The sequence below is a fragment of the Anas acuta genome, chromosome 8, assembly GCF_963932015.1.
Source record: "Anas acuta chromosome 8, bAnaAcu1.1, whole genome shotgun sequence".
NCBI classification, from domain to species: Eukaryota; Metazoa; Chordata; class Aves; order Anseriformes; family Anatidae; genus Anas; species Anas acuta.
Window position 1 is genome coordinate 17,533,180 of NC_088986.1, and position 20,031 is coordinate 17,553,210.

Below are 20,031 nucleotides of genomic sequence, written 5' to 3' on the forward strand. Positions count from 1 at the left end.
CCAACAGCTAAAGCTATTTCTCTCGAATATGAAGAAAACCTCAGCAGTTCATAGAATACAGATGCACAAAGAATGAAATTAAGAGACAATTTAAATGAATACATGCATGTGGGCAAATGTTGTAGCTGTGACTTTTCTGTGTGTTTCTGAGGCATCTCAGAAATTAAATGGCATGATGCCGTTGTGCTGCTTAATAGCAAGGTAATTCAAAAAATCATAAGAAATATATGTTTAAAATCATTGAAGTAATCTTGTGTGTTCTCCTTTCAGCACAGTATGATGATGTAAATGGACACAGTGAACTTGTTATTGATAGAGTATCTAAAGATGACTCCGGTACATATATATGCACAGCAGAAAACACAGTTGGCTCAATCAAAGCTATTGGTTTTGTGTATGTCAAAGGTATGTATAAATAACAGCAGTTGTGATCACTGTCACAGTTTTATGCAGATGTCTTCATATTATTTGGTACCTTGTCTATGGTTAAGTGGAAAAAATAGAAACAGGCTGAAATTCACATTTCAGAATGTCTTAAAGCCATGGAAGAATGTTTCCACTCAGGGCATTTTATTTTGACTCTGCTACTTGTTTGCTATCACTTGGAATTTCAGAGCCTCCAGTCTTCAAAGGGGATTACCATCCTATCCGAACTGAGCCCTTGGGTGGCAATGCTATGTTGAATTGTGAAGTCAGAGGAGATCCACCTCCAACCATCCAGTGGAGCAAAAAAGGAATGGATGTTCAGATCAGCAACAGGATCCAACAGCTTAACAATGGTTCTCTTGCTATTTATGGCACTGTGGTGAGTCACTGGACTGTTAGAATGTGTTTGTGCATTGCAGTTAATTAATAAAGGCATTCTAGATCGTATCATTTTGAAAGACTGAGGCTAGGCATTTAATCCAGTTTTGCTTTAACTTTAACAAATGTTGGTTTAGTTCAGGCTAGAATACACTCAAGTTATCGTGACAAAAAATCCAGAGAGACATCATTCTATTTAATTGTAAGAAGGACTGCATCTGCACACTAATCTTGGGCATGTGAAATCCTGGTGATGCCCAATTACATGGGAATTTTTCTTTGGACCTTAAAAGAGCCCAAGTGCTACCCAGTTAGGTCAGCTAAAAAGCAATTGTGTTCTTCAAGTGAAAACCTCATAGCATCAAAATTCTTAATATGAATGACAAGATCCTTCCCACCCACCCCCTGCCATAAACTCATGCCTGTATTTTGAAGTAAGGTTAAAAACAGCTCCCTGGAGTTGATTTAGGAGAAAAATATATATATATATACCTCAAAGTTTAAAAATTCAAGGTAGTAAGAAATAGAACAATCACAGTAAAAATAATTCACAGTATTTCTGTTAATTACAACAAAATGTTTGAATACTGTCAAATCTGACAGTGTGCCTCTTAGAATCCAGTGCATGCCATGTTGCAGAAAATTCACTTACATGAGGTGCACTATAAACTGAAACTTTCTTTACAAACATGTTGAGGAGTTATACGATTGCTTGCTATTTGCTCTTTAGAATGAAGATGCTGGTGACTACAAGTGCGTGGCTACCAATGACGCTGGTGTGGTGGAACGCAGTCTGACACTAACACTTCAGAGTAAGACTCAAAATGAAAAGTCCAATACTTCTAGATTGGAGCAATAATCTACCTTTGGATAGGTATATGCAGATCCTGTTGAAATTTTGGAGGTTGGGCACCTCACTGCACTTAAGGTTAAGATTCACCTCATCTTTCATCATTAGTGGTTAAGCTAGTGACTGAGGTCAATGAAGGAAAGAATGCAGGGAATGATTTAGCCCATTTATCTTAGAAACCAGCTTAGATAGGGAAGAATCACCCTCTGAAGGGGTCCATTTCTCATAACTGACTTAGAGTCCATACAACAAGAAAGTTATATGAGATGAATTCCAGCCTTCACTGACAATATTTTATGCTTTGTGGAAATAATATTTTAGAAATATTTTTTCACTGGTGGTAGTTTCTAAACATCCTTTTTCTATTATAACCTTAACTCATATGGATGTATTACTTATGTCTCAGTTGTCTTAGGGTATCACAGAATGGCTGAGGTTGGAAGGGACCTCTGAAGATCATAATGATTAATAGTGTCTGATTAATACAATAGTGTGAGATTTAATATATAATTTAATGTAAAATAGGTTTAATATATATATAGTAGGTTTAATATATATATATAATAGGTATAATGCATAATTTAATATTATTTATAATTTATATAACAGCTATTTTAATTTTAATATATTATGCATAATTTAATATATAATAGGTATGATTAATAGCGTCTTCCTGCAGGTTTTATAAAAAACAATAGATTTTAGTAATATAGGAATACTGTACGCTCATACCGTTAGGCCTCAGTCCCAACCGTGGCCCTCAGCTACACATTAAAAACAGCTTTGTTGTGCCCTCTTTCTGACCAGACTTTTGTTATTTATCCCAATGAAAAAATGTACCCATGTGCTACTTCTCTTCAAGGTCCTCCAGTCATCACCATTGAACCTGCAGAGACTGTTATTGAAGCTGGTGCCACAGCAATGCTGAACTGCCAGGCAAAGGGAGAACCTCCTCCAACCATCACATGGTCCCGTCAAGGTCATCCAGTTGTGAGTGAGGAGAGAGTGACTGTCCTGTCTAATGGCTCCTTGCGTATTGTTGCAGCACGGAAAGAAGATACGTCTGAATATGAGTGTGTAGCAAGGAATCTAATGGGATCTGTTCTTGTCAGAGTACCACTGATTGTCCAGGGTAGGTGCACAAAATATAGGACTGTGACTGTCAAACTGCTAGATTCCAGCATTAACTCAGTATAAGAGCAAGATTTTATTTTATCCCTTCCATATATGCATTAGGTGATTGCAGATTGCATTAGGTGCATGTTAAATCTAGTCTGAGATGTCAGTGGGTTTGTTCTTCATGTAATTTTGCTCCTTCATGTAATTATGCTCCTAACCCAGCTTTGTGAGACAGATGAATGTGAAGGAGTGAGAGACATAAATAATAATGAAAGGATCTTGATCCCATTATCAGAACATAAGCCATTACTTCATCATATCTCTAAAGAAAAGCATTTAGAAACATAAACACTAACTATTTCAGAGCAGTTGGAGGTGTTCTCTGAACCTGTAGAAAGATATTTCTGCAGTAATGAAGATATGAAGTGAGTTGAGTTTCCAAGTATGGCTTCACAAATGTATATTTCTCTTTGCTCTGCCAATCTAAGAGTTATTACCACAAGCACATGTTCCAAACAGAGCATCATTTTTCCCACTGCAGTGCATGGTGGATTTTCTGAATGGCTTGAATGGCAACCTTGCAGCGTAACATGTGGTCAAGGTGTTCAGGAGAGAATTCGTCAGTGCAACAACCCTCTTCCAGCAAATGGTGGGAAGATGTGCGAGGGGCCTGATACAGATGTACGCAGCTGCCACAACAAGCTGTGTCCAGGTATTTCTTTAATGAATTGATGCATTTGCTGTATGTTGAGTGCCCTAGTAATAAACAATTATCACCATGGATCTTCATGACAGCTGGATTTTTTTTTAACAAGGTGTAATTCATCTTGACTTTTGTGGAAAGTAAATTTCAGCATATACTGTTAAAAAAAAATAAAATAAAAAAAAATAAAGCTGGAATTTTCTCTTTCTTAGTGGATGGCAACTGGTCAGAGTGGGGGCTTTGGGAAGAGTGTTCAAAGAGCTGTGGACAAGGTAACAGGACCAGAACAAGAATCTGCAGCAATCCATCAGCTCAGCACGGTGGGAAGCCATGTGATGGTAGTGCTGTGGATTCAGTCATGTGTAATATTAGGCCTTGCCCAGGTAAGGGAAAATTGGTTAAGAATTAGCTGCTTAAGACACTTTCTCTGTAGATTTCTTGTTTTTCTAAAAACCTAAATTCTTTCCATTTGTTTCAAGTGATTAGCTTATAAAAGAATTAAATGCCCTTTGTTTTTTAGTTTGTTTTAACATTATTTGCAATGTATTGAATGGGAGCACTTCTTGGAAATAGAAATCATAAAACTAAATACAAGGAGAAATTTCAGCGCTCTTTTTTTTTCCCATACCCAATTAAAATGCTGTATAAAATTTTGTATTTTTATGTTTTTCAGTATTTATTACACACGATCACAGAGTAAAACTTACTACTCTAAACCTATTCTGCAAAGCCTATTAAAATTGAAAAAAAAAAAAAGATAAAAATGCCATGTAAAGCATGCTAATTAATACTTTAAGATATTATCAGTATTTTTTCTCTGCTTTTTAAATTTTCAGCTATATGTCTTTCTCCTCACTAACTGAATATTAAGGTTTCCTTTCTGCCTTGGTACTACCTACTCCATTTGACAGGATGTAGTTTATTCATAGCCTGTAACCACTGGCATGTTTCCTTCTGTACATTTTTTATGATATTGACTTTTCCCTTTTCCCCTGATGTTCGTCCCACCACAAAGCCAAACATTCATCCACAGCCTGAGATTGATTTCTCTGGATCCTGGCAACAAAGTCAGTTCTGGCTCCTGCTTACTGGTAGCCCCTGAAGCTGGTGTGCCAGCTTTTAGCTGACATGCCCCCTTCTCCTACTGAGACCTTCAGCCTAGCTAGTACATAACATTCAGATCCAGGTAATTTATGAAAACACCAGACTTGTTCGAGCATTCAGTTCTGTTGTTTAAAGATTGTAATCAGGTGAAGTGATTCAGGAAACAAAAAGGAAAAAATCTCTCCTTTGGAAACTTCTGATCTGTTTCAGCTGTTGCTCAAGGTGAAGTTTGTTTTTTTTTGTTTTGTTTTGTTTTGTTTTTTTAAAGTGCTTATTCAGAGTATTTCATTTATTGATATTAAAGAAGGTAGTGGTGTTTGTTGTTGTTGTTGTGTGTTTTTTTTTTCCCCCCCTTTTTCTTTTCTTTTTGCCTTAGGCTGTGGAACTATAATTTCAAGTAAAGTAGCTGTATGGTTTAAACAGTTTTATGGCTATGCTGCCTTTGCAGTTGATGGTGAGTGGAGTTCTTGGCTGCCATGGGGTCCTTGCAGTGAGACTTGTGGGAAAGGTACTCAGACACGACTGAGGCTCTGCAATAACCCTCCTCCTTCACATGATGGATCATACTGCGAGGGATCCGATGCACAGATGCAGGTTTGCAACAAGAGACGCTGCCCAGGTAAGATACATCAAATACAAAGAGAAACATGACAAACTTCTTGTTTCCATACTCTACTTAATTTGTACTTAATCTAATGCTTTCCGGTACTAAAAATTAAATCCCAGAAAATATTCCACTGAAGTCTTTTGTTTTCAGTGGCCCCCTCTCACCATCTTCAACAATCCTCTAGAGACTTAACATGGGATTTCTTCTCCAGTCCTTTTCTTTACCCTTCCACTGTGCAAAAGCAGCATTTTGAATCCTTGGCAATTAAATTACAGGTTTCCTAAGCTTGTTTTTTAATTTAAATTTTCCTAGGTTCTGTTACTCATTTATCCTTTTCTTCTACATCTCAATGACTGGATAGGAAAGCTCATTTTTGAAATATGACCTTTGTATTTGGCTGACTGCAGGGATAATGAAGGGAAATTTAATGAAGTGGAATATGCAGCAGTTCAGATTAGATTCCTCTGGCTTCACACTCCATTTTGCTCATGCCAGATTCTAAGCTGTGTCTCCTGTAACTATTAAGCAGTAGAAGAGAGAACTGTCTGTGTAGTAGCTGAGCAACTGAGGGCTTGATGTTGCACACTTACCTGGATAGAGGTACCTCTGCAGAGGATGCTATTGCTCACAGCTGATTTGTGATGAACCTGCCTCTTCTCAGCTACCAGCTCAAGTGTTCACATGGATGTATGCATAACAGTTTGTGCCACGATGTGGTGGGAGAGCAAAGCCCCTACTATTCAAATGCTTAGACCTGCTCATGTGAGATAATTTAACAATAACTCACATAAACAGCTGAGCCTGTAAGTCAAAGGAAGCAGTAAGCGTGGCTAAGAAGGAGCAGGGAGATGATGGTAATTGTCACATCATCAGAGAGTGCAGCTGCAATCAGGGAGGACACAACTAAAAACTAGATTTTTAGGATGGCACGAGTACCATGTGCAGTAATTTTGGGCATCACTTTATACATCGATACCTAAAAATAGGAGAGTGACTGAGCCCAAGGACTCAATGATCCCTCACTGTGGATCTAGTCAGGCTCACAGCTTATCTAAAAGACATGTGCTTTTCACCAGCCTTCACTCCTGGAAATCCCTATGTATAAATCCCTACATAGCTGAGATACTCTATAGAGACTGCCAATAACATATTACAGTAAGCTTTACCTTGGTGTAACCCTGACTTTGTTGTTTCTAACATCAGTGACTGTAACTGTACTATGCTTTGCCTTTCTAACCAGTGGACGGGAAGTGGGCCACGTGGAGCAGCTGGAGTGCCTGCACTGTATCTTGTGGAGGAGGCAGCAGGCAGAGAACACGGCACTGCTCAGACCCAGCCCCACAATTTGGGGGTCACAAATGTGAAGGATCCGACATACAGATTGATTTTTGCAACAGTGATCCTTGTCCCAGTAAGTGCTTCAGGTTGAACTGCTTATCCACCTACTGGCTTTGTAGGGATGGATAAGAGGACAGAAGCCCTCTACAAATTATACACTCATTTGTACTCCCTTTCTATGTGCACAGAAAAATTAGAGGATCTGAACACAGGTAAGTGGTACTAGATCTCTGCATCAGCAAAACTGTGGCATTTTAAACACCAGTTGGTAGGAACACAAACCGGTGGCAGCTGGTGCATAAGCTCCTGCCAGACTATCAGAAGTCACAGAACATCTAGAGAGAGAAAGACCTTCAAGATCATCAAGTCTAACCATCAAGATGACCTGGTTGTGCACTTCTGTAAAGTTACAACTGTCCAGTCACAAAATACTGCAAATCAAATCTCTTGGGATCTCACATCATAATTAAGTGATTCCCTTTGTTAATAATATCTGCTTCATGCTTTTCTATATTAGTCAGTTAATGAGCTACAATGTTCCAAAGCTGGTTAATACACACTGAGAAATCACTGAATGCTGGACAAGATAACTTTTGTAAGTCTGTCAGTCGATTATTTTGTTTTTTATTTTAGGAAAAAAAGTATTTAAAAATTACTGTCCAATAGGAATATTTTCCTAGCTTGAGTGTCTGTTTTTAGTGTCTGTTATTAAGGAGAATGTAGATAAAATCTAACATTTATTTTCACAGTTCATGGCAACTGGGGCCCATGGAGTAGCTGGGGAACTTGTAGTCGCACGTGCAACGGAGGGCAGATGAGGCGATACCGGACCTGTGACAATCCTCGCCCTGTCAGTGGTGGAAGGGCATGTGCAGGGGCTGATATGCAAATACAGAGATGCAGCACTGAACTGTGCCCTGGTGAGTCCTCAACCTAACAGAGAAATTAAACGCAGCTTCCTCTGGAATACTGCAGGTCACATAATGTATACAATATTTTCATGTTGTGAGAGGAATGTAGAACATTCTTGTAATTTACATTTTCATACGGCCTAATAATCTACTCCCACCTTTTTTTTTCTTCTTTACATGTCTGTCACCTTACCATGCTTTCCCCTTTCACATGTTAGGTTTTACCAAAATGAGGTGGAATAATCCTAAACAGGAAATAGCATATGAAAATCACTCCTACTCCTAGAAATTCTACTTTTGTTTTACAGTAAATACAGTTTATGAGGCTCCCAGCAAAATTTTATAATGTATTCCAGGAGCAAGGAAGAATGCTAAGCTCATGTGGTTTAAATCAAGTCATGATAAAAGCAGTACTAACAACACAAAACCAAAGGGCAGTCGCTGAACTTAACGCATTCAAAATCCATATCAGCAATATTTGAGATAAACCATGATGCTAGAGACTTACTAAAAACCTACAAAGTTCTAAACATCCTTCCATAATTCATCCCAGAAAAGCATTGTTATTAAATTATTAGTATTCCTGATATAATAAGAAATTATTAAACCCCTGCTCTGTGCACACTCCTTTACACACTTGTCTTTTGTGGGAGGTGCAGCATCTTTTTGTGTACCCGTGCCACTTTTGACACCCTGCTGACCCACATGTTGGTGACAAAGCCCCTACCAAGGACACATTTACACTCATGGGCTGTGGACCTCTGCTTCTTGCACCCCATACCGTCAGCTCTTCTATCTTGGATCCCAGCTGCTCATGGTGTGTGAGGGGGACAGTGCTCCATCAGGTCTTGATGGAGGTTGCAGTGTTGATGGGACAACTTCTGGCAGGGTCAGTTTGACTTGATTGTTTACCTTCCTTGTATTGGGGTTTCTCCCCCCAGTCACAGATTTTCATGATGCTTCTATACTTGTGTGCTGGTTTAACACCAGTAAGTAGCTAAGTATCACCACACTGCTATCTCAGTCTCCCACCTCAGAAGGACAGAATGAGAAAATACACGTATGATGTAAAAAAAAAAAAAAAAAAAAAAAAAAAGGTCATGGGATAAGGACAGGGGATAAAACAGACTCAGTGTAGGGAAGATTAATTTATTGCCAATTAATATCAAAGTAGGGCAGTGAGAACTAAAAGCAAACTAAAACCACCTTCTCCCACCCTTCCTCTCTTACCTCCTCCCCCTGAGCCGTGCAGTGGAACAGGGGCTGAATCAGTCCGTGTTGCTTTCTTATCTGCCTCTCTTTCAGGGTCACTCCCTTCCCATGCTCCAGCATGGAGCCCCTCCCATGGGATGCCATCCTTCCTGATATGATCCTGTGTGGGCTTCCCACAGAGTGCAGTTTGAGAACTGCTCCCATATTGGTCTGTACCAAGTGGTCCATCCTTTAGCAGCAATTGGCTCCATCACAGGCCTCCCCCAGGGCAGCAGCTCCCCCCAGATCCACCTGCTGCTGCGTGGGCTACTCTCCACGGGCTGCAGTGCCAACCTGGGACCTGCTCCTGTGGGGGCTCTCCATGGGCTGCAGGCTAGATCCACCTGCTCCTCCACAGGCTACAGTGTGGAGATCTAGTCTGACATGGTACACCACGGGCAGCAGGAAGACAGCTTGCCTCACCATGGGACTCCATGGGCTGCGGGGGAACTTCTGTTCTGGTGCTTGGAGCACCTCCTGCACTGACCTCGGTGTCTGTGGGATTCATTCTCTCTCGTTTTCTCACTCTTCTCTGCCAGCTGCAATTTCTTCCCTTTCTTAACTCTGCTCTCTCAGAGGCCCTCCTGGCTCAGCTCTGGCCAGCAGTGGGTCCCTTTGGAGCCGTCTGGAGCTGGCTCTGATCTGACATGGGGCAGCTGTTGGGCTCTGCTCACAGAGGACGCCCCTGCAGCCCCCCTGCTACCAACCCCTTGCCATGTAAACCTAATATCACTTTTCAAACAGTTTCCCCCTTTATTAGAAAGTCTCCTAGTATTTCCCCAGTTATTGCTTAATTCGGCCAATGGCTGTGTTAGGCAAACTTTTCATTGTTACCTTCTCCTTACCATTGTCAGTTTTGGGCAATTGTCAGCTCTGATAAGGCGTTTCCAGATAGTCTGTTCACATTGTATACAGCCACATTCTTATAGTTACATCTGTTGTGACTGAGGCCATGCTACCAAGAGGAGGCAATGGAGACTCCCCCTCCATGTAATTTGAGCCAAATCTAATTGAGCTCTTACGTGTGTTCTTTATTTGCAAAATATATGATTTGTTTGGTTTCTTGTAATCTTCCATCAATTTTATCCTCATGCAATTTCAGATAACTTCTTTTTAGGAGGAAAAGCACCCAGAGCTCTGAACAGATAGGTTGCTTCTCTACTAAGACTACCAAAAAGGATGATAGGAGATTGTGGATATTGACAGTGGTTCTTTACAAACTGGTTTCTGATGGATCTGCATATATTCAACACTGCTTCTTAGTTTTGAAATCAGTTTCTGTGTAGCTTGATATTCTCAGGACAGATGCAGAGAGACTGGCAAAAGGAATCTCTACAGAAGCTCTTGGACAGGGCAGCTCGCAGAAGTTAGGCAGCAGTTGATTACGTGGTTATGATTATCTTCACCCATCACTTCATGATGCATAGGCACACCCAGAGGCAGCCTGAGATAATTCTGTGCACTGTGGGCCTCTCGACACACTGCCCTTGGTGCGGTCGTACACGGCTGTGCAGAGGGACTCGCATAGTTCACACTGTTCAAAACTTTCCTGGCCAACCATGAAGAAGTAGCTATTCGACATGACACAGGGAAGAATTTTGCCCAGCTCTTGCCAAATCCCCAACCATTGTACAGGAAATGCTTTCTGGAGGAGTCTCCTCATTTCCAGTATAGCCAATATACAAACAAAATTTTGAAGGTGGTGTGTTTCTTGAAGGAAGAAGTGTTCACTGTTCACCTCTACCCATTAAGGTCTTTTTATCATCCTTTTAGCTATCTTTTCTTTATCACATTGTTTCCACCAAGAAGGATTGACACAAAAGCATGATTGATGCAATCTAAAACATTTTAATTGAGATGTTATTTTCCTCATTCTTTCTTTCTTCAAGTGGATGGAAACTGGGGTCAGTGGCAAACATGGAGCCAATGCTCTGCTTCATGTGGAGGAGGAGAGCAGACCCGAGTACGGCTGTGCAGCAATCCAGCCCCATTAAATCGTGGACGTCCTTGTCCTGGAGACTCCTCTCAGATCTCCAGGTGCAATGTCCAAGCATGTCCAGGTGAGTTGATTTACAGCAATACAGAGTGAGAATGTCACGAAGGCCTGTGGTTCTCCTCATCTAACTGGTACATTTTTTTGGTTTACATGTTCCCTGCAACTGCAGGTGGATAACTCTGTTGTTGTAACTTGTTATGTAGCACTACAGTATGCTCTTAAAGCATAGCTGCTTTTCTGACAGAGGTGACTGTATAAGGTGATTACTATGTTATTGTGAGTATATCTTAGATCATATATAAACAGCATCCTCTTATTTGCAGGTTGTAAGCTTTACTGTTGCAATTATTGTAGTAATAACATATGCAGAAACACCTTTATTTCTTAACACGATAGGCCATATTTCTGGATTTTCTCTCCCCCCAAAATATCAGACAACTGAGTTTTCATATGGCACTTTTTTTTCCCTTCCTCCCTTCCCTCCCCTGCACAGGTGGGCCTTCTCGTGCCAAAGGCAGTATCATTGGAAACATAAACAATATTGAATTTGGAATTGCTTTCCTGAATGCCACAGTAACAGACAGCCTTGACTCTGAAAACAGAGTAATACAAGCAAAGATTACCAACATCCCTCAGAGCCTTGGTAGGCTTTTTGCTACTTTTTTTTTCTTTTTTTCTTGAACTAGATTGAATTCTGTGCAATGTTAGTTTTCACTACTTCATTTCCATAATGTCACTGGAGAAACTGACCTAAACTTTTCATAGACAGAGTGGGGAAAAGGCAATCTTCACTATTTATCTCCAGTATATTAATATTTGTAAAATGTTTCCTCTTAATTATATAAATTTTTGTGGTTTAAATCTTAAGGCTATATGTTAGATTCAGGCACTTGTCTTCTTTCAGCACCTACTGATGTGGAACATACACAGTTAGGGAAAAAAACTCACATGTTATATTGGATTTCTTTCAGGTCCAGCCATTAGAAAGCTTGTTTCTATTCTGAGCCCAGTTTATTGGACAACTGCAAAAGAAATTGGAGAAGCAATGAATGGGTTTACACTCACCGATGCGGTCTTCAAGAGAGAAACTCAAGTGGAGTTTGCAACTGGTTAGCTACCTGTGATACACCATCTCTTTCCAATAAGCTTAATAGATACCACATTCCTTTAAAAATACCACCTCACCATTGCTGAATTTTGTCTTGTGCTCATGACACTGTTTTCTGAGTATCTATGGCTTAAATATAGCCCTTAGAGCTTTAATTTGGAACATGTAATGTTTATATTATAGGTATGGTATGCCTTATAAAAATACTAGTGTAAAATAAGTGGTCAAGGGATCTGGTTCAGATACTGTGTGGCTTACAGGAGTCCCTAGTTAGGATGTTTTATAAATCAGCATGCTCTTAAAATTCATAGGAGAGATTCTGCGAATGACTCATATTGCCCGAGGCTTAGATTCAGATGGAGCCTTAATGCTGGATGTCGTTGTGAGTGGCCATGTTCTGCAGCTCCAGTCGTTAGCTGATGTTAATGTGAAGGTAAAGCTGCCCTCAGATGCCGCCCTCTCCTCTCTAATTGATACATATTTCCGTATTTCCTCACCTATCTATATTAAAGTGCTAGACATTAAGTCCTGAAAAATGTTTTACTGTATGTAACTTATTTCATGCCTGGTTTAATTGACAGACGTTAACACTGCCTTTGAAAACTAAAAGATGCTGTCAGAAAGGTAGTAATGGTCACTCAAAATTCTGAGATGTTAGAAGGGAACACTGTAGTGTCTTCAGGGCTAGGTACTGCAGAGAGGCATGTGTGGCTTTTAATAGAGCTATGAAGCGTGTCTTAAGGCTCTCTGATTTTACAGCTTTTCATCAGTTTTTCTATGCCACGGCACCCTGCAAAAAAACTTTGGAATGTTACTGATGATTTGTTTGCAGCTACAATTATACATAGTCTGGCAGAGAAACGTTTCTTTGGCTGAGAAAATTGCAATGACAGCATTAACAGATTCCAAATCAGATTACATCACAGGCCATTTTACGCATTCATGTCACGCATGCTGTCATGATGCTGTTAAGGATATGCTCCTTTCTCTGCCATAACATCAAAATTTGGTCTTGTGCATGTATCTAATATGGCAAACAGTCCCGTTACACAATGCCTCTGAAACATTTTCCAGAGTTTTCCTTTCCAAAGAATGAAATCTCTCAAACTTTTTCAAGAATGATTAGAGAGGGTGGTTTGCATGACATTATGGTAAGAAGTTATAATCTGTCTGTTTTTTCCAGGATATGCTAGTAGTAAGAAAGCAAGCTTCTGTTACTGGCCCTGTACACTTAATAGAATGATGAAGTTCAAAGGAATTTTTTTCTACCTTTTGGGTTTAGTGTAAGCCATGAAAAACATTTTACTTAATATGATTCATGGTATTAAAATTTTGGGTTAGAATCATGTGCTTGATAACTGATTTTACTCTGGAAGAAAAAGCATTTTTTAAAGTTGTTTTTACATAGGTGATACTTAGTTGGTGGTAGGTAACCTGTACAAACATATATTAATTCCACAATACAATACATATTTATGAAATTCTCAGTGTTTTGTTACATTTCTATAAGAAGCAACCTCAATATTTATACCCCTTTTCAGTAGCATAATTCTTCTCTACTGACTGTTTATTTAGTACATGTTGTCAGAATCTGATTTAAAAGATTAAAAATATTTAGGCCTCAAAATATTGTTATTGAACAATATGGCCAGGTTTGTTTTTTGTAGAATAGTAGTCCCAATTATCAGGACCATCATCCTATTTCTTGTTAAAAGAAACATACAGAGGCTGTTAAGATTCGAAAGACAAATTAAGAGTAAAGACATTATGTGAAATACAATTTGCTCATCTAGTACATTCTGAAAAAGTGTTTGCTTTTTTTTGGTTTGTTTGTTTTAATCTTTAAACATGAAGACCCCAGTGGTGTTAATTGTGCTCAGTGGCTGATGTTTGCTATTTCAGGATTACACAGAGGACTATATTCAAACCGGCCCTGGGCAGCTGTATGCCCATTCTACTCGTCTCTTCACTATAGATGGAGTTAGTGTTCCCTATACATGGAACCACACTATTACCTATGATTATACTAAAGGAAAAATGCCTTTCTTGGTGGAAACACTCCATGCTTCCTCTATCACAACAGAATACAACCCCCAGGAAGAAACTGTGGCTTTTAAAATCCATGCTTCCATTGCAAAAGGTATTGTTCAATTCTTTCACAGAAATAAAACAATGGAAAAATAATATCCTATTTTACTAGCATTTACTAGCATCGTACTTTTCATCCTTACTTTTCATCCACAAGTAATGTGATTCCTTTACCATGTAGGAGATCGCAGCAATCAGTGTCCTGCTGGGTTTGGTTTGGACTCAATCGGGCCTTACTGTACAGGTAATGATGTAACAAATGTAATATGTAATCAACTACCAGCAACTTATTTGCAGTTTCAAAGCATGCAGTACATACTTCAAAAAGTGAAAATTACTGTTGATTACAGGGTGTGGATCCCAGAGGTGGGTAAGAACTTCACTTCTGTATTCATCTAGAACAGAAGTAGTGCCCAGGCAGCCTTTCTTCAGATGTGAGCTGGGGATGCTGAACTATGCTATCTGCTGAGCCTGCAAGGCAGCGAAACACATGATCTGTGGGGAGGAAGGATGAGGGTTGCCAATCTAGACAACAGCCCACTTAAAAAAAAACAACTGTTGCCTGGGGAGTGAGTGTGAAAAGAAACTCACAAGTGTTTTAGCTGTCTCCTCTAGATAACTGAGTCATGTTTGTTTTAGGAAACAATCATTTGATATGCTTTTGTGGACTTACTTCGTTGCCCCTGGAAAGTTTAAAAATTAAGGAAGTTAAAAATAAAATGCTATGGCATCAGAAAAATTTAAAACCAGGAAAGCTGAAAATAATAAAGCTGCTTAAAAGTTTTCCACCTGCAGATTTTCTGTAAAACAGTGAGTTCTAAAATTTTAATACAAAAAATGTAATAATCTTTGCAAGTCTATGTGGGAATGGTAAGAATAACACTGAACTCCATCTTTTCTGCTGTATAGAGATTACCTGTGATAGATTGTATCAAACATTCATTACTGCAATAGTGGCCCAGGCCTGCAGATCTAACACAAGCAAGACTTCTGGGACCTTAGTGTAGGTTTGGTAGCAGTAAAGAGCAGGATCTTAAATTAGACATAGAGAATGTACTATATGCAAATTCTAGTCTTCTCAATGTGTAGCAGTGGGCATTTCGCACCAGTAACATGTAAAGGAGGCTTCAGCGGGGTTTATTACTAAGATTTTAACTAGAACTTCAGTCACAGCATTTTTATGCTCCGGTTTGCACCTTGCTAATTGCCTCTGCTCACTTTCCTAAAGCACGCCAAGGATGACTGCACGTGGTCACCTGGTGTAGTTCTGCTGACCACAGCGGCCTTTTGCTTTAGCTGAGCAGGGCCAAACAAGCAGAGACTGGCGTTCATGAGATTTGTTGATGTGATCTGGGAGTTCCGTGAAGGGGTGTTCTGAGTGACACAAAGAGCAAGGCAGGTGCTCTTTACCATGGGAACAGAATGGGGATGGGAAGGAAGGAGCATGCATTGCTGAACTGTTTCTGTGAAGCTGCTCAATTGCTAGATTAGTCTTGACCTGGGATCTGTACCAGACATATACCTCCTATGAAGATTATTTTGGTGTAGTTTCTCTTCAAGTCCTGTAAAGTCTGACTGTTTTTTCTAATATTTCCTTCTTCCAGATGAAGATGAATGTGTTGTGCGAAATCCTTGTTCCCATACCTGTCATAATGCCATAGGAACTTACCACTGCTCCTGTCCAAAAGGCCTCACCATCTCCGCAGATGGTAGAACATGCCAAGGTAAGATGAGTGATGTTATTGACAGAAAAAGCCCCATGGCAAATAAATCGCTGGGTAAATGCTTTGTTCAGGCTGGGCAGTTTTGTCATTGTACAAAATGTGTTCTAATTATTCTGAGTATGCTTGCATTAAGTATTTCATAATCCATCATGTTCAAGATGCTACTTAGTCTGTGTCATTTTGCCATGGTGAGGTTTACAGCTTCTTTTTAATTACAGATATTGATGAGTGTGCATTAGGTGGACATACCTGCCATGCTGGCCAAGACTGCGAAAACGTCATTGGTTCATACCGTTGCGTAGTTAGATGTGGGAATGGTTTTAGAAGGACAGCTGATGGATTTAGCTGCCAAGGTTTGGAGTTACCTTTTGGTTGTTGGTGTTAGCTTTCATGAACTGAAAATGTCTTTCACACAAAATAAAAAAAGTAACTTTTAAGAAGATACATCTGCAACTAAGGTGTCTATAAATCTTCAATATTACCCTAGCAAGATTTTTTTAAAAACCTTTTGCTTTTTCCATCTTTATAAATAAATTAAAATCTTGCTTTTGTGTCCCATTTGCATTTTCTTCTATGAAGAAGTGAGAAAAGTATACACTTCCAAATGTATGTCAGTAGTGTAATAAACAGAGTTCAAACCAGAGCCCAAAATGTTGTCTAAACCAAAACACCGTTCATCTAAATGACGACAAGGTGATTCACAGCTATGATATTGACAGTCTGTTTTGTCCAACAGATATTAATGAGTGTCAAGAGCCCAACTCCTGTCACCACCGTTGTTTCAATACTATAGGAAGTTTCCAGTGTGGCTGTGATCCAGGATTCCAGCTAAAGGGCAGAAAATGCATGGGTATGAATCAATTTTGAATTTTCATTCTCTCTTTATAAAGGAAATAGTTCAATATGTATTTGTTACTATATGCAATCTTATCTGAAACCTTATGAATGAAACTCCTACTACAAATGATACCAGGATGTATTTTTGAATTTGTTTGTGAAGTACTACTAAAATCTAGAGTGGGAACTGGGCTGACCAATAAATGTACATGAAATGCATTCAAATGTATGTACACAGCATAACTACACCTGGATTATTCTGCTCTTTAGGAACTGAACATAAGGAACTATGTTCATTTCCATTCTTGCTTTCTTTGCTTTTTTTTTTTTAATAAGATGTAAATGAATGCAGGCAGAATGTATGCAGGCCTGATCAACTTTGCAAAAACACCCGTGGTGGCTATAAGTGCATCGATCTGTGCCCAAATGGAATGACCAAAGCAGAAAATGGAACTTGCATTGGTGAGTAGAAACATTAGTGTACCGTATGGTGATGGTAAACACAGGGACAATTATTAATATATTTTGAAATAAATCCTTGAGACGGTCCATTTTCAGTTATTAAGATTCACACATATCAAGGCACTGACTTGTTTAATTTATGGGAACATATATATTTAACTTCTTTTAATATCAATTAAAACAAAACAAATCAAAAAACACATTAGATATCCTTACCACTTCCAGTTTTCCTTTGCTCTTAAATGAGAACGGGGAACTTCTCATTGGCATCTCTTCTGCATTGTCACCTTCATTTCTAGAAATCGTTCATTGACTGAAATGTTTTGACTCATGTGAGTTCTTTCTAACTAGTTTGTCTCAGGAGCTCTAAATCAAGACTGGCGATCCTTTCTGCTACTCAGGGCTGTTTCTAAACATAACCAGCATCACAGAGGTTACCAAATATAATGGGATACGAGAGAAAGATTGATTATGTCTATTTGGATGGCATAACTGTTAGAACTGGAATCCTCAATTCAAAGTTTTGAAAGTTAATGGAAAGAGTAAATGCAGTGCAGTTAAAAAAAAATATGTGTATCTGTTCAAAATCTGCTTTCAGGTTGTGAAACAAAGATTGTTTCACAGATTTGTAACAACTGTTAAAGATTAACCTTTCATCATGGTGAGAAAAGTGTATTCAGAAGCAAAATCTATCTAAAGAGCCAAATTTGCTTGTGGTTTAGCTGCATTCATTACATGTAAAAAATGTAAAGCTGTAGGAACTTTCAAGAAAAAATCTGATTCTTGTCCTCTTGCCTTATTGCTTGCAGACATTGATGAATGCCGGGATGGAACCCATCAGTGCCGCTATAACCAGATTTGTGAGAACACACGAGGAAGTTACCGTTGTGTGTGTCCAAGAGGATATCGGTCCCAGGGAGTTGGAAGACCTTGTGTGGGTAAGCTGTCCAATCACACTAGTATTGCATATTTTCTGCTACTGGTTTTGTCTGTGCTTTCTGCAGTTACATCCAACAACTCTATTCTATTTGAAGATTGTTCTATGTAGATAAATCTGCTTTGAAGTTCAAAATTACCCATATAAAACAGTCTCCCAGTCAAAACTCAGTGATTCCAAGCTGAGATTGCTTCAGACCCATACTTTGAAAACAAAGTGTACAAGGGCTGAGGACCTCTAAGGTACTGATGGATAGATGCAACAACCTACCACTCAACAACAGGCTTAATTTATAAAATTCAGATCAGTTTTGTGAGTTGACTGGACAGTGACACATGTTTGGCTCTACACTGGACTGCAACCATTCACACCTGAAGCTAGTCAAGCAGGGAGCAATGTGGACTCTACTAAAGGAGAACACCCAAAGGAAGTGTGTTGCAAGCGGTGTGGTACACCCAGAACCTGCATCTGCAAGCAAATGTCACAACCACCCTTATCTAGCCTCTGGAATTGCAGAGGGTTTTCCCCATATGGGATGAAGCTGCACTTATCAATTAACACTCCTTTTTCTGATTTGGGTGGATCACAGGAGGAATCCCCACAGACATAGGAATGCTGACCATGTAGTTACTCCCCTGTAGAACCCTTTGGCAAAAATGTGCAGACCTTTGGCCCATGCAAACACACACAGCATTTCACAGATACTCTCGTAATTCTAATGTGGATAGCAAGAGAGTTTATTTAATGTATGATGTCAGTGCAAGTGTGTAAAAACAAATAAAAAATCCCTTGGCATTTCACAGACCTCAGCATGGCACTAGGATCATTTATATTCACAATTTATATATGTAGAATATTTAAAATTCAATAGCTGATCCACCCTGCTCATAATCGCAGAATTTTAGATATGTAGAATGGCTCGGGTTGGAAGGGCCGTTAAAGATCATCTTGTTTTAACCCCCCTGCCATAGGCAGGGATATACCACCCACTAGATTAGGTTGCCCAAAGCCCCATCCAACCTGGCCTTGAACACCTCCAGGGATGAGGCATCCACAACATTTCTTGGAAACCTGTTCCAGTGCCTCGCTATCCTTACAGTGAAGAATTTCCTCCTAAAATATAATCATTTATAACTGTTGGTATGTGACATCTAAGTGAAGTCAGTTTCCATTGCTCTGACGTATATCAGAGAAGCTTTCCTCCATGATGACTCCTTCAATATTACGCTTCATAAGTGATAAATAACTGCTTTGGAGGATAGGATTTTTTTTTTTCTTTTTAAAGTACCTAAATTTTTGTAGTGCCAAAAGCCAGGCTGAAATGCTTTTTTAAAGATTAAATTTCAGTAAGAAACTGTTTGGCTGCAGACCAAGAAATTTCTTCCACCAGCTTCCTCTCTACTAAAATAAAACCAGTCCCAGACTCCTTAACATATCTTAAAAAACATTTAAATTTCTTACAGTAATTAATGGGATGAACTTTAGGACTACAGATTTTCAGAAAACAACAGCAGCTGCCCTAAAACTGTTTTCGGGTAACGACAACTGAAAGTTCCCTCTTGAAATTAATGAAGTATGACTTTTATGCTCCTTTGATTTTTTCTTTATCTGTTTAAAATATGTTTGAAACATATATGCAAGAATATTAGTTCACATGTTAATAAAAATAGGTTTTAGTGTTAGTGTTTCCAGTGAGCACATGGGAGAGTTGAAAAGTAAGTAGGAACCCAGACTGAAACAGAAGAGTCGAACTTTGTTCCTACCTGTGCCACTGCTGCCCTGTGTAAAATCATTCGTGACACAGTTCACAGACTGTTAGATTTAGATGGGGTAAGGTATTTGTCATCAAAACATGGATAGATATGTTGTGTGTGCCCATTCAGCTTAACTATAACATTTCTGTGAACTATGTCCCATCTCAACATGCCACATTGTAGATGGAAGGGCATTGTCAAAAGCTATTGTAATGCATTTTTGCATCCAACACATGTAAGGTAACCTAGAATTTAAAATCAAATAATATTCTTAAAATAAAAGAAAGCCCGAGAATTTAAGTTTCAAAGTCATTTCACTTTATTCTTGTAAATATTTAGTAGTTATGGTGCATGATCAAAGGGATACTGTCCAGGGAAACTTTGGCTTACCAGTCTGTAAGTGATCAAATTTCACAAGGATGGCAATGATGTAAATGC

The 20,031-nt window shown here is 39.2% G+C and overlaps 1 protein-coding gene across 5 annotated transcripts in view; it reads left to right on the forward strand.

Annotated features, from left to right (window-relative positions):
* Positions 1 to 20,031, forward strand: part of HMCN1 (hemicentin 1) — a 200,580-nt gene that overhangs the window by 170,848 nt on the left and 9,701 nt on the right. For 4 of the 5 annotated variants that reach the window (XM_068691241.1, XM_068691239.1, XM_068691242.1 and 1 more), the window contains exons 84-103: positions 271 to 405; positions 615 to 805; positions 1,535 to 1,616; positions 2,517 to 2,786; positions 3,315 to 3,485; positions 3,689 to 3,859; positions 5,029 to 5,199; positions 6,428 to 6,598; positions 7,275 to 7,445; positions 10,577 to 10,747; positions 11,177 to 11,326; positions 11,655 to 11,792; positions 12,103 to 12,224; positions 13,694 to 13,931; positions 14,061 to 14,123; positions 15,484 to 15,603; positions 15,822 to 15,956; positions 16,340 to 16,453; positions 16,777 to 16,902; positions 17,712 to 17,840. In XM_068691241.1, coding sequence (XP_068547342.1) covers positions 271 to 405; positions 615 to 805; positions 1,535 to 1,616; positions 2,517 to 2,786; positions 3,315 to 3,485; positions 3,689 to 3,859; positions 5,029 to 5,199; positions 6,428 to 6,598; positions 7,275 to 7,445; positions 10,577 to 10,747; positions 11,177 to 11,326; positions 11,655 to 11,792; positions 12,103 to 12,224; positions 13,694 to 13,931; positions 14,061 to 14,123; positions 15,484 to 15,603; positions 15,822 to 15,956; positions 16,340 to 16,453; positions 16,777 to 16,902; positions 17,712 to 17,840 — 3,039 coding nt within the window. Of the gene's footprint in view, positions 1 to 270; positions 406 to 614; positions 806 to 1,534; positions 1,617 to 2,516; positions 2,787 to 3,314; positions 3,486 to 3,688; positions 3,860 to 5,028; positions 5,200 to 6,427; positions 6,599 to 7,274; positions 7,446 to 10,576; positions 10,748 to 11,176; positions 11,327 to 11,654; positions 11,793 to 12,102; positions 12,225 to 13,693; positions 13,932 to 14,060; positions 14,124 to 15,483; positions 15,604 to 15,821; positions 15,957 to 16,339; positions 16,454 to 16,776; positions 16,903 to 17,711; positions 17,841 to 20,031 lie in introns of those variants that run through there. The other variant, XM_068691243.1, reaches the window with a different exon arrangement.